Source organism: Mirounga angustirostris, unplaced genomic scaffold, assembly GCF_029215605.1.
Source record: "Mirounga angustirostris isolate CCGP_5_RB_7025 unplaced genomic scaffold, mMirAng1.0.hap1 SCAF_9, whole genome shotgun sequence".
NCBI classification, from domain to species: Eukaryota; Metazoa; Chordata; class Mammalia; order Carnivora; family Phocidae; genus Mirounga; species Mirounga angustirostris.
In genome coordinates this window covers 117,362,062-117,375,389 of record NW_026991717.1, presented here as the reverse complement: position 1 = coordinate 117,375,389, position 13,328 = coordinate 117,362,062, and the positions used below count along the sequence as shown (strand labels likewise).

General features: G+C 53.3%; 1 protein-coding gene across 4 annotated transcripts in view; it reads left to right on the top strand.

Annotated features, from left to right (window-relative positions):
* LTBP2 (latent transforming growth factor beta binding protein 2) overlaps positions 1-13,328 on the top strand; it is a 103,125-nt gene that overhangs the window by 17,880 nt on the left and 71,917 nt on the right. For all 4 annotated transcript variants that reach the window (XM_064571354.1, XM_045901234.3, XM_045901235.3 and 1 more), the window contains exon 3: positions 6,032-6,281. In XM_064571354.1, coding sequence (XP_064427424.1) covers positions 6,032-6,281 — 250 coding nt within the window. The remainder of the gene's footprint in view (positions 1-6,031; positions 6,282-13,328) is intronic.

Genomic DNA, 13,328 nt, shown 5'->3' with positions numbered 1-13,328 from the left:
CCTTCCTCTCCGGTAGCTTTCTACTCTTGTTCAATAAACGTTGCCTTGCTGCCCACCAAAAATAAAACAAAAAAGACTGTAGTTCAAAGCACAGCCTTGGAGAATGCAATGCCCTTCCACAGCCACGATCTCTCTTGCAACTCACATAACTTTTTGAGGCAGGAATTTTCAGACCCATTTTGTAGATGAGATCATGGAGGCACCAGTCCAAGGTCACACAGCAGGGATGTGCCTGAGCTGGGGTCAAACCAGATCCTCCTGACTCCCGGCCTCATGTTCTTTCTAATACCAAGTAGCTGATCACAGAGGCTCTGAGCGGGTGGTAGGAGCAGGCCACATGGTGAGAGCTATTTCCAGAATCCCTCTAGGCCTGCCTATTCTGAGTTTGGTCTCCTCCCAGAGGCAGGGGCTTGTGTGGAAAATCTGAGCAAATCTCTGCTCCACTGTTTTGGAGCCAAGTGAAGGTAGAAGGGGCACAGCCAGAAGGTAGGGGGTTGGAGGAACGAGGCCTTCTATTTCTTACTTTCAAAGCAATTTCGGGAGTTTTCTTTTTATTCCCCTCTCTTTTGGCATCCTGCTAACTGCACAGAGCTGAACTCCCAAGGCTGAAACTTTCCACATGTCCAATCCTCAGTGAGGAGGAGAGGGCCAGGAGAGTGTAGAAAAGCCAGGGTTCAGGAGGAGCCCAAATTATGAATGGCTGAGAGCTGGCATTGGCTTGTGAGCACAGGGAGGCTGATAGAGCCTCCCTTGCTGGTTGTCTGAGGATGGTGGCCTCTGGTTGGCGGGGGAGTGGCCGGGGGGGTGGGGAGGATGTGCCCTCGCTGGCTAAACATGGACATCAGGGCATCCCGCTCCACAATCTTTACCAATAATCAATCAATGAATACACACTAAAGCCATATACCCCATCCTGGGTTCAGTTCTCAAGTATAAGGCATGATCTCTGCTCTTGTGGGAAAATGGGAGACATGGGACTCCAAGAACAAAACATGAAGACTTCCCTGCCGGCCATGGCTGGGAGTTTTCTCTCTTAGAATTCTCATAGCGCTGCATGGAACTGCCTCTCCCCGGGCCCTCGGCATTTCCTTTTTTTTGCTTTATCCAACAGTCCCTGCCATTGTCCATTCTGACATGGATGGCTTCCTTTCTGATACTTCAGCTCTGTAATCTGTGCTCATTTGACAGGAATGTTTTGCTTCAGTCTCCTTTCAACAAGAGGCCACATGACCACTATGGCCAAAGGGTCCCAAACTTTTGGATTGCATGCACCCATAAAATATCCCCAGACACCACAGTTACCAAACTACACTTGGCAGCTTTTCATTTTGCCAAGTGAGGATGTTAGAAATCCAAATTGCCATTTGCCATCACTTTTAATGAAAAAAAAAAAAAAGAACACACACACACAGAAAAAAAAAAAAACAGAAAAGACACGATCTCAAAATAAAGGATGCTTTTTAAAAGATTTTTTTTAATTATTTATTTATTTGAGAGAGAGGATGAGAGGAGAGAGAGAGCACATGAGAGGGGGGAGGGTCAGAGGGAGAAGTAGACTCCCCGCTGGGCAGGGAGCCCGATGCGGGACTCGATCCAGGGACTCCAGGATCATGACCTGAGCTGAAGGCAGTTGCTTAACCAACTGAGCCACCCAGGCGCCCTAAAGGATGCTTTTTAAATGGGAAAGATAGCATTACACAAAAACTCAGGAAATGTTTTATTTATTTTATGACAGACCAGTAAAAACTGTCATAAGAATGTACCCTTTGACAGATGGGCCCTAGGAACCACCACTTTGAGCCATTTGGGGGTGATTTTCGGGGTAGTGGAGAGAGAAGAAAAGAGTTTATGTGCCAGACTCATGATGCAGATGCTCGGCTCAGAACAAAAGTGTGACCACTTTTAGTGAGGATGTCCGGTGGCTCCCTGCATCTTGCTAAAACATGTACAAATTGAGAGAGGATGCAGATGGAGTGGGCGAGAGCTGGCTCAACACCTCAGAAAACCTGACACTTGTTGGAGGATCTTCCTTGGCAAATCTGACCTCTGTGCAATTTCAAAAATGGTTGATCCAGAAAGGTTACATTCCCAAGCAGGTTTTTTCCATCAACAAATTGGGCTGGCTTGGAAGCCTTTTAGAACTTTTATTTACCACAGTGTTACATAAGTATATAAAAGCTATTTTTATGATTTCCCCCAACCACCCATTTTGTACGAGCTGTTCATTGCACCCACCAAAGTTTGCCAACCCTGGTCCGAGAGACTTGCAGTCATGCAGTGTTCATGGAAAACCACTCAGGCCTTCCCTTTTTGTTTCCTCCCAAAACTAAAGCAGGGCCAAGACCTGCCCTGGGCAAACCTGCTTCCCCAGTGTTCACCAGCCTTGGTTTGGCTGCCGGGCTGGTCTCTGGTGGTGGTGGTGATGGGGCCTGGTGGGTGGTCAGGTGGGGGCCAAGTCTGCTTGGGCAGATGGAGTGGCAGCCAAGCCATAGGCCCGAATCCTGCCACTGTGGCACTTTGTTTTTGGGGAAGCACTCAAGTTTACAATTCTCTGACATGGTCTATTTATCTGGAGACCTGGGGCTTGCCAGGAAGTCATGCCAAGGCATTGAGGAAAATGCTCTGGCATCAGGATCCAACTCATGTTTGGAATCCTGAAGTGAGACCTGGTATTTCCCCCACTCTCCCCTGAGTGAGCAGATTGCCCTTGATTGACATGATGCCCAATCAACTCATCCTTTGTGTCTCTGATCAGCATCACTTCCTCTAGGAAGCCTTCCCTGACTTTCCCTTCTTCCATGTGAGACAGTGCATTTTTTTTTTTAAGATTTTATTTATTTGAGAGAGAGAAAGTGAGAGAGCATGAGTAGGGTGAGGGGCAGAGGGAGAATCAGACCCCCTACTGAGCAGGGAGCCCAACTCCAGGCTTGTACCCAGGACCCTGGGACCATGACCTGAGCAGAAGGTAGGCCCTTAATCAACTGAGGCACCCTGAGACAGTACACTTCTTAAGAGAGAGGTCCTCTCGGGGCACCTGGATGACTCAGTCAGTTCGGCAGCCGACTCTTGATTTTGGGCTCAGGTCATTACCTCAGGATTGTGAGATCTAGCTCTGAGTTGGGCTCCGTGCTTAGTGTGGAATCTGCTTGAGAATCTCCTCCCCCTCATCTCTCCCCCCACCCCATGCCCTCTCTCTCTCTCTAAAATAAATAAATAAAATCTTAAAAAAAAATGAGAGGGGCCCTCTCTCCCACAGGCTGAGCTCATACCTAGTGAGCGCTCTATGAATGTTCACCGAATGAATGCATGAGTTGGTAAACATGGTCCATCATCATCTAAGATTTCTGGTGTGGGCTTTGGAGAGCGATGGGGTCCTGAAGTCTCCACCACCTGCAAAGGTGCATTTGGTGGCTGACTGGAAGCCAACAGATCCCTTTGTTTCATCATCGGCTCCGGGTCAAGGCTCAGAAATGGTAGGGAGGAAGGACCATACCAGCCCTGCTATGGGGAGGAAAGAACCTGGGCTTTGCAGTCAAACAGACCTGGATTCGAATCCTAGATCCACCACTGACAGGCTAGGTGACCTCAGTCAAGCTTTTAGCCTCTCTGAGCTTGAGGCATTATTTATAAAATGAGAATCATAACCACACTGGCTACAGAGGATTGTTAGGGTTCAATGAGATAGTACATGCAAAGTGCAGGGCCTGCGGAGTGTAAGTGCTCCATAGATAATAGCTGCCGCAATAAAAATAGGAGTTCTTGGGTCACTGTTACGCATATCCTGGGAGCTAAGGCTGCAAAGAGGTGTAAGGGGCAGTTGCAGGGCCTGATAGTAGCTGGGGAGTTGAGTCACGTCTGTGGAAAACCCATCACGCTGATTGCGGCCCTTGGGGCGTACCTGATGTGTGGTATATGCACAGTGAGCGCGGTTCCTCATTGCTCTGAGGAGGGCGCACTGGCTGGAGGCGGCCGTCAGGGATGCGGAGGAGGCCTTGAAGGAACAGTAGGACTTAGGTAAGTGGAAAGAAATGGGAAAGAATTCCAGGGAAGGGACATGGTGCACACAAAGGCAGAGAGAAGAGAGAGCCATACCCACTGGCCAGTCTGGCTGCAGCAGGTTGACTTAGAGGGATTTATGGTTAGAGGGGGATCAGACACAGGTGTTCGGTGCTACTCTATGGACTTGAATCCTGGAGGCTCCTGGGAGCCAGTGAGTATCTCCGAGAAGGAGGTGGCATGGGCCAAGTGGAATTTTGGAGAGATTTCTTCCGGCCGACCTTGGTTTGGATTCCAGGCCTGCTGTCAGAGAGGAGAGTATAGCTCAAGCGATCCCAGGCTCAAGGGCTAGGGAGTGACGCCTGGGAGTTTACAAATGCACTTAGAATAGCTGAGGCCCACAAGGGTCTGCATCATCTGCCTCTGTTTCCTTGACCTTGAGTGCTCCCTGCTATCCTCAGACCCCAGCCTCCCTGGACCTCTGGCACCTCCTCGAACATACCATGTTCCCTCCAGCCCCAGAGCTTTGCACGTGCTTATCCCTCTGCCTGGAAGGCTCTGCCCAGACCTTCACCCGTCCACCTCCTTTGTACCAATCGGACCTCGCTCTTCAGAGAGGCCTGCCCTGTCCTTCCCATCTAACATCAGGTGCGGGCCGCTGCATCACCCTGTTTGTCTCCATAGCCTGAGATACTGCCCCAAAGTAACCTGATGCTATTTTCTTATTTCCCATTGGTCTCCCCCACTGGACTGTAAGCTCCAGGAGGACAAGGACTTCGTGCCCAGTGCCTAGTACACAGTAGGGGCTCAGCAAATATTTGTTGAATGAATGAGTGACAGATGGAGGGGACATTGAGTTTAGAGGGTCCAGCATGAGCCTGACCATGCTCTCCTGGGTTCCTCCGTGTTCCCCAGAGGAGGTCCTGGGAGGAGCGGGGCAGGGCCCTGCCGCCCACTGTGTTTCTCTGCACAGGACTCTCTCTCCCATGGCTGTTAGTCACTGGAGGGGGCTCTGGATTCTGCAAGGTGAGGAAGGGCAGTGCAAAGGCACGGCACTGCTGACCCATGGCTGCAGGACAGCACCAGCTTGGAGGAAGGGGCCCAGTTCCAGCCCCACTCTGCCCCCAGGCTGCTCCCAGGGCCTGGGAGACAGAGTCCTTCCTGCTCCTGGTCAGGGGCTCCAGCACTTGCTCAGGAAGGTGAGAACTTTGAGAACCCTTAGGATGCCCCCAACCTCCCCAGCCAGCCCCTCAAGTGATTCATGAGAAAATCGGGGCTCGGTGAGATCAAGATCACGCAGCTCACAGAAGACAGGAAAACCTCAACCGCTCAGCACCCCCACCACCCTGACTCTCAGGCCAGTGTTGAGCCCTTTCCCATTAAAAAAACTCATTCAGGGCACCTGGGTGGCTCAGTTGGTTAAGCGACTGCCTTCGGCTCAGGTCATGATCCTGGAGTCCCGGGATCGAGTCCCGCATCGGTCTCCCTGCTCGGCGGGGAGCCTGCTTCTGCCTCTGACCCTCCCCCCTCTCATGTGCTCTCTCTCATTCTCTCTCTCTCAAATAAATAAATAAAATCTTTAAAAAAAAAAAAACAACCTCATTCATTCATTCATTCATTCATCCATTCTTTATTGAAAATCTACTCTGTGTCAGTCTCTATTCCAAGTTCTGGGGCGACTGGAGGGAAGAAAACAAAATGTCTGCCCCCTGGGACTTTCAGTCTGAGAGGAGGGGCTGACAGCTAAAAGTGAGCACAAGCATACAATACAAAGTCAGGTGTCCTGCTGGGAGTGCTTGACACCTTTGGTCACTCAGTCCCTGATGGGCTGTTCGGAGATGACAGGGTAACCCCCCCCCCTTTCCCGGGGACCTACAGGTGGAGTGGCGGCACATGGGCCCAGGGAGCTTTCTGAGGCCAGAGTTGGGCTTCCTGCTGGAGTGGGGGGAGGCACACAGCAGGTGGCCCTCCTGACAGGAAGGTGTCAGCCCCCCTGCCCCCCGCCGGCCCTCACCCCTCTCCCTTTTCTCCCCAGCTGTGTGCCAGCCGCCGTGCCAGAACCGGGGATCCTGCAGCCGGCCCCAGCTCTGCGTGTGCCGCTCTGGCTTCCGCGGAGCCCGCTGTGAGGAGGTCATTCCTGAGGAGGAATTCGACCCCCAGAACTCAAGGCCGGCACCGCGACGCGCAGCCGAGGGGTCCCCCAACCTGCGCAGGAGCAGCGCTGCCAGAGAAAGCACCACAACCCCCAGAGCGCGGTCAGTGGCATCACAGCGGCCTCCGGCCAGGTGAGTCCCCTCCTCGGTGGGACCGTGGATCCAGGGGCGCCGTCCCTCTCCAGCGGGGCTTCTTCCTCGGGACCATTTGGGGAAGACCTTGGTGGAGAAGACCAGAATTATCCTTCCTCCTCCCTGCTCTCCTCCCCCTCCCTGCCCGGACCACAGGGGCAGTGAGTGAGCAGGGAGGTGAGTGCTGGGGTTGGCACAGGCTTTGCCAGGCTCGGGTGGCCAGGGGAGCTGGGAGATGGAGTCGCTACCCTCCAGGTCCTGGGAGGAAGCTGAAGAGGGCATAAACCCTCTCACCCTCTTGTTTCGAATCCTGTCGTGGCCACTTCCTGGCTGGGTGGCCTTGGGCAAGTTATTTACCTCTCTGATTCCTCACAACGAGGTGGGGACAACAATGATCATCACAAGCGTGGAACTGTTGTAAGGATTAAGTTAGTTAATATAAAGAAAGTGCTTAGAACAGTGGCTGGTACATAGTAAACTCTTTATAAATGCTTTCCTCCTCCCCCTCCTCCTCTGCCTGTGGTCCATGCAGGAAGGCCCCCTCTGCCCAAAGAAGCCCTTCAGTTCACTCACTGCCCAGCAGTAACTTCTCTCCTTGAAGGGAATAGCAGGAGCATGTGGGGGGAGGGTGTAGAATAAAATGTGGGCAGGGAGAACTTTCATGGGCAGGATTCCCTGGCCTGCTTGCCAGCCAACCTGGCTAGACTTTTTCTAGCTCTGGACAGGAAATCTGAACTTTGTAAACTGGTCCATTTCTAGGGGGCAGAGTTTTCCTTTTGTTTTTTCAGGCGAGTTTTTCCATTCACTTCCTACTTAGGATGTTCTTTCTAAAAGGTTGCAACCTTGTCTTGCTGAACTAAGGGGAAAAAGGATTTGTCGTCTGGGAGGCCAGGAGAACCAGGGAAAGGAGGCTGGCCTCAAGGTCAGGGCCCCAGCGGGAAGGCTCAGGAGAGAAGAGAAAGGAGCTTGAGATTATCCTACAGCTCTGAAGCAGGGGGCAACGGGGGTCTCAGTAAGGTAGGGTCCCAGAGCCCCAAGCACTCAAGCAGCTAGTTTGCAAAGGTAGCCAGAAGCACAAAGAACAGGATGAACTCCAGTTGAGGTCTAGGAAGATCCAAATCAAAACCAGAAGAACCAAACCCTTTGGCCAAGGCTTTGGAATGCTGGGGCAGAGCTGAGGGCCAGGTAGACAACACAGGGGCCAGGGTGGATGGCCTGGGATTGGCTGTGAGCAGGTGGGCAGGGCCTAAGCCCTGTGATGATTGGTCCCAGCCGTTGGTCCAAGGTGGGTGGGCCTGGTGTGAAGGCATCTGGAAGACACCAGAGGTACCAGCTCCAGGGTCAGCCAAGGGCAGGATGGAGCAGGCATTCCCCTGCAAGCTCTCTTTTGGCTTGTAGGATTCATTCCTTTTATAATGCATGGAACCCCCCCTGTGTGCACACAAGTGAGTATGGGGGATAGTTGCTTGGCAGGTCATTCTCTCCCTCGCACCCTTGACTCAGAGCTGTTTAATATCCCCTGCCCCATCTGCCCAGCTCAGCCCACTCCTCCCAGTACTACTTTCTCCAAAAAGCGCCCCCTGATCACTTCCAGCCAGCTCTCTGACCCCCTGCAGCACACACTCTGTGGATCTGCGCCCTGTCTGCAATCAGATTGTGTGGCCTGGGCCCTGGAAAGCGGAGACTCCTTCTCTCACTCTTTGGATCTCCCCAAAGCTCCTCCCACAGTCTTAGCTTATAAAAAGGCTCAATCCTTTTTATATCAGAGACTCCTTCTCTCACTCTTTGGATCTCCCCAAAGCTCCTCCCACAGTCTTAGCTTATAAAAAGGCTCAATCCTTGCACTGGGTGCAAACTAAAGAGTCACCTAAGAAAGGGCCCACCCACCGTCGAACCCTCACCCTGTACCCAGAACCAAGGGCACCAGCCCCTGTGCTGCTCTGAGTGCAGGAAGAGGGGGGGCTCTGCGCTTCCCTGGCAGAGCACCCCACACTCTGCCTCCGGATGGTCTGTTCCTCTGCTCCCCGCAGCAAGAGCTCCTGGAGAGTAGGGACTGTGTCCTGCTCTTTCGAGCAGGCCTTGGTACCTAACAGCAGGCTTGGCTCACTGTAGGTGCTCAATTTACATAAGCTAAATGAATGAATGGATGCGACCTGATGCTGGGGAGAGGAGGAGGAGCTGCGGGAGCCTTCCCTCCCCCTTCGAAGGAGTCTCTGTGTGCAGTAGGCAGTGGAGGGCGAGGGCCCACTGGGAGGTCAGTGGCCCACAGCAGGGACATCCTCTTCCAGCTTCAAAGGCTCCCTGGCCAGGGGCTACTGTGATGTCGTGAATGGGCTGCCACCTCCAGGCCGGCCCAGTCTGTCTCTGCCCTGGGACCTCAGTGCCATGAAATCTGGGAAAGTCCGAGTGGCCCGCTGTCGGCCCAGCTGTGTTTTGCTTTGAGAGGCCAAATCCTGCTTGCCTGGTGGTGTCAGACATTTCCTGTGAGCTTGGCTAGGTTCCCCAAGCAGCCGTTGGCCTCTTTCCCGATGGCAACTCGCACGGGCCCTTGATGTCCAGAGAGAGGGAGTGACATGAAGCAGGGGGCATTCTAGAAGCCAGAGGGGGGCCCAAAATATTTAGAGAGCGGAGACACTGCAAGGATTGGTGATGGCCAGAGACCCCCTTCAGGAGAGCACTAGACCGAGGCCAAGAGCCTTGCGTGCCAGAAGGAAGTCAAAAAGGAGGGGCCAGGAGAGTCTCAGGCAGCCACAGCAGCATGCTCTAAGGAGAGCCGGACAAGGGTTGATGTTGTCCAGCTGTGGCCTGGGCTGGCTGCAGGGGCCTGGAGACTCCCCTGAGACCCAGGTCCAGGCTTCTTCCCCAAGCCTGGGCAGAGGGCCTGTCCCACCTCGGGAGCCAGAACCAGGCAGCTGGGGACAGGCCTTAGGAGGTTGAGGGTGGGGCAGTTACAACAACCCAGGAGCGGCCAGCCTGGGAAACCTGCTTTACATCCATGCTTTTCAAACTGCCACGGGCATGGGCATCACCTGGGAACTTGCCTACAGGCAGCTGCTGACTCTGCAGGGCAGGGGAAAGCAGCTCTAACGTGGTCTCTGGTGGTGCTGAGGCTGCCGGTCCACGGACCCCACCTTGAATAGTGAGGGTCCAGCCTGGGCTTTGGATTCAGATAATCCTGGGGGTCCAGTTCTGGATTTACTACTCACCAGCTGTCTGACATTTAGGCACGTTTCCTAACCTCTCTGAGTCAATCGTCTGCACCTGATAGGAGTACAGAAAAGATGAAATGAGACCATGTGAGTAGAGCACTTAGTATAGGACAGTGCCTGATCGGAGTTAGTCCTCAGTAGGTTTTGGCCATCAGCAGGCTGGTGTTTTGTTTTTTTTTTTTTGCTAGGGGGTCTTGGGTGGCAGAGAGCAGACAAAACCTGGGGCACCTGCGTGTGTGTAGGGACCCACTCTGGGGAGCCGTCAGATCCCACCCAGCCTCAGGGGAGCCGTGACTAGCAGGTCCCGCCCTGTCCCCAGTAGTGGGTTTGGCTGGCTGGCTCGTTCCACCAGCACCGTTCTTACCAGCCCTATGGGAGAGGGGGCCGAGGGGAGGTGTCGCATCATTTCTCAGAATGGGAGGCACCTCCAGGGGGTTTGCTCCTTAGCCTGACCTGAGGACCTAGAGGCTGGGCCCTGGGGACATTCTAAGAAGGCTTTCTCCCGACTTGGGCAACAACGGGCCTGGGGGACGGTGCTAAGCGGGTTTGGTAGGGAGATGTCTAGGAAGCTGTGGGTCCCATGCTGGTGGCTCTCCATGGGCTGCTCCCCCAGAAGGCAGTTCGGGTCCGCCTTCTTTTTACCGACCCGGTCTCTCTCTCTCTCTCTCTCTTGGATCTCCTTGTCTCCACACACCCCACGTCTTCATCCACTGCGTTAGTTTCCTGTGGCTGCCATAGCGAATTGCCACAAACTAGCCACTTAACCCAATGCAGATGTGTTATCCTTCAGCTCTACGGCTCAAACATCTGCCGAGGGTCTCACCAGGTCAGAGTCACCAGGTGTCAGCAGGGCTCAGTTCCTGAAGGCTCTTGGGGTGAATCGGTTTCCTTGCTCATTCAGGTTGGTGGCAGAATTCAGTTCCTTGCAGTTGTAGGACCAAGGTCTCCGTTTCTTGTGATCTGTCACTTGAGGGCTGTTCCTAGCACCTAGAAACCCCCTCTGCTCTTTGGCTTGTGGCTACTTTCCTATCTTCCAAGCCAGCAATGGCACGTGAACTCTTCACGTTTTGAATCTCCCCTCTGCTTCCTTCTTTGGCTGAATCTCTCACTGACTCTTCTGCCTTCTTCTTCCACTTTTAAGGGCCTATCTGATGACAGATGACATAGCCCCCCCCCCATGTGATGACACTCCGGGACACACTCCCTCTTTTGTCAGGTGATGGGCAACCTTAGTTCCACCTGCTACCTTAATTGCCCTTTGCCATTTATTTTTTAAATTTTAATTCCAGTGTAGTTAACGTACAGTGTTATAGGAGTTTCATTCCTTTTGCCATTTAATGTAACATATTCAAAGGTGTAACACCAGGGGACAAAGATCATGGGGGCCAACCAAACCCACCCACCGCAGCCCATTCCAGCTGGGATCCCCCCATTTGAAGTGTGACAGCTCCCCTTGTCAGGGTCTTATCATAGGACAGCCCTCCATGATCTGGCCCCCAAAACCTTTCTGACATCTCTGATGTCAGCTTTCACCATTCGTTCTCCCCATTCACTCTGCTTCTGCCATGCTGGCCAACTGGTTTTTCCTCAAATGTGCCAGAGATGCTCCCACCTCAGGGCCTTTGCACTTGCTAGCCCCCCTCCTTAGAATACTGTGTTAGTATTTCCTAGGATGGCCATAACAAATGACCACAGACTGAGTGGCTTAGAACAACAGAAATGTGTTCTCTCACAGTGCAGGAGGACGGAAGTCCAAAATCAAGGTGTCAATCGGGTTGTTCCTTCTGCGAGAGAATCTGTTTCATGCCTCTCTCCTAGCAGCTGATGGCTCCCATCAATCCTTGGTGTCCCTTGGCTTGTAGCTGCATCACACTAATCTCTGCCTCCATTGTCACATGGCCTGCTGTGTCTGTGTGCGCACGTGTGCGTGCACGACTTTAAGGCCCACCCTAATCCAGTATAATCTCATCTAAACCTAACTGATTACATCTGCACAGACCCTATATCCAAATAAGGCCCCAAATTACAGGTTGAGAGTTAGGACTTCAACACATTTTTGGGGGAGACACAATATAACCACATCAAACACCGTTTCTAGATACTCACACGGCTTGCTTCCTCCCCCTTCAGGTCTTTTCTTCTTAGCGGGGTGGGGGTGGGGGGCTCTGTTCACCTGATTTAAAACTGCACACTCCCAAACACTCCCTACCCCACCCCCAGCAATTTTTCTCCGTTGCACTAGCGTCTTCTGTGTTTTACTTATTTATTTGATTTATTGTTTTTCTTACCCCAGTGAAAGGTCAGGTCCAGGAGGACAGGGTTTTCTTGGGTTTTTTAAAGATTTTATTTATTTGAGAGAGAGAGAGTGAGTGAGAGAGAGTAGAGGAAGAAGCAGGCTCCCCGCTCAGCAGGGAGTCCCGATGCGGGGCTCGATCCCAGGACCCTGGGACCATGACCTGAGCTGAAGGCAGACGCTTAACCGACTGAGCCACCCTGGCGCCCCAGGACAGGGGTTTTTATCTGCTTTCTTGCTGCTACATCTCCTGCACCTGAACACAACTGGCCCTGACTGGAGTTAGGTGAATGTGTGCTAAGTGACAGGCTTGGCTCTCCACCCAGTTATCTCATTGACCTCTCACAGCTCTGGGCCACGGTTCCCAGTGTTCCCGTTGTTGACAAAGCTCAGAGAGGTGAGGTCGCTTGTCCGCAGTCCCCCAGCCCGGCCTGAGATGCGGACCTGTGCCAAACCTCTCCGGCCTTCTGTCTGCAGGAGAAGGAAGTGGGGCAGGTACTGGCTCAGCTCCTGCTGAGGGTCCAGCCTCAGTGGTGAGCACCGGGCCACTGAGGACGGGTGGCTGCATGTGGGTGGTCGTGGGACTTGCCACCTCAGAGCAGGACCCCGGACTTGTTCAGCCCCCACCTCTCCACCTCCGCCATCTTTGCACTTCCTGACCTGTGACCTTTAACCTCCAGTTGCTGAGAGTGAGCCCGCAGGTTGCCTGGGCCTCCTCTGGTGGGTACGGGGTCTCAACTCCCAAGGAGTGGTCTCTGCCAGGCTTCGGGAGCGGGGTGACTTCCCAAGTAGATCACTGCACCAGGAGCCACAGCAGGGGAGACCCAGGCCCCTCTCCTGGGGGCGAAGGCAGCAGCTGCTGCCTGACAAAATGGCAAAGAGGAGATCGATGACCCAGAACCAGAAGCGAGGTACCTGGAGCAACAGAAGGAACGAGAAGGTGCGAGGAAGCAGCCAGTGTGTGTCTTAGGGGAGAGTGTTGGGTTTGGGAGCCAGGCAGGATTAAAACCCCGGTGCCTCTCAAACTAGTCATGCCATTCACTTCACCTCACTGAAATTCAGTTTCTTTGGCTCTGAAATGGGAAAGCTAATGTCCTTCTCATAGGGTGCTTGAGAGAATTCATTGAAATAACATATGTGGAGGGGTCAGGGGGTGTCTGGCACACAGGAGGTCCAATAAATGCAAAATCTCTGACCCTACCTTTCTATTCCCCATGCCTCTGACAACTCAGTGTGAGGTACCCTGTTTGCCAGGATGGGTTTTTCTCCACCCCACCATCTGGACTTACAGATAGGGAAACTGAGGCAGGACAAAGGTTGGCAGCTGGGTTATGGGTCTATTCTGGGAACCTGGGAGATGCTGACTCGGGCCAGTTTGAAGGCTTGCCAGGGTCCTCAGAGCCTGGGTTCTGCTCCAGGCACCTCCCTGCCACTCCCTTCCTCTGCTCTGGGCGTCCACGTGCTGCCACATGCCCTCCGCTGGCTCCCTTGGGCGATGTGATGCTCTGTTTATCCTCTCTCCTCATTCAAGGCACCTTGGACCCA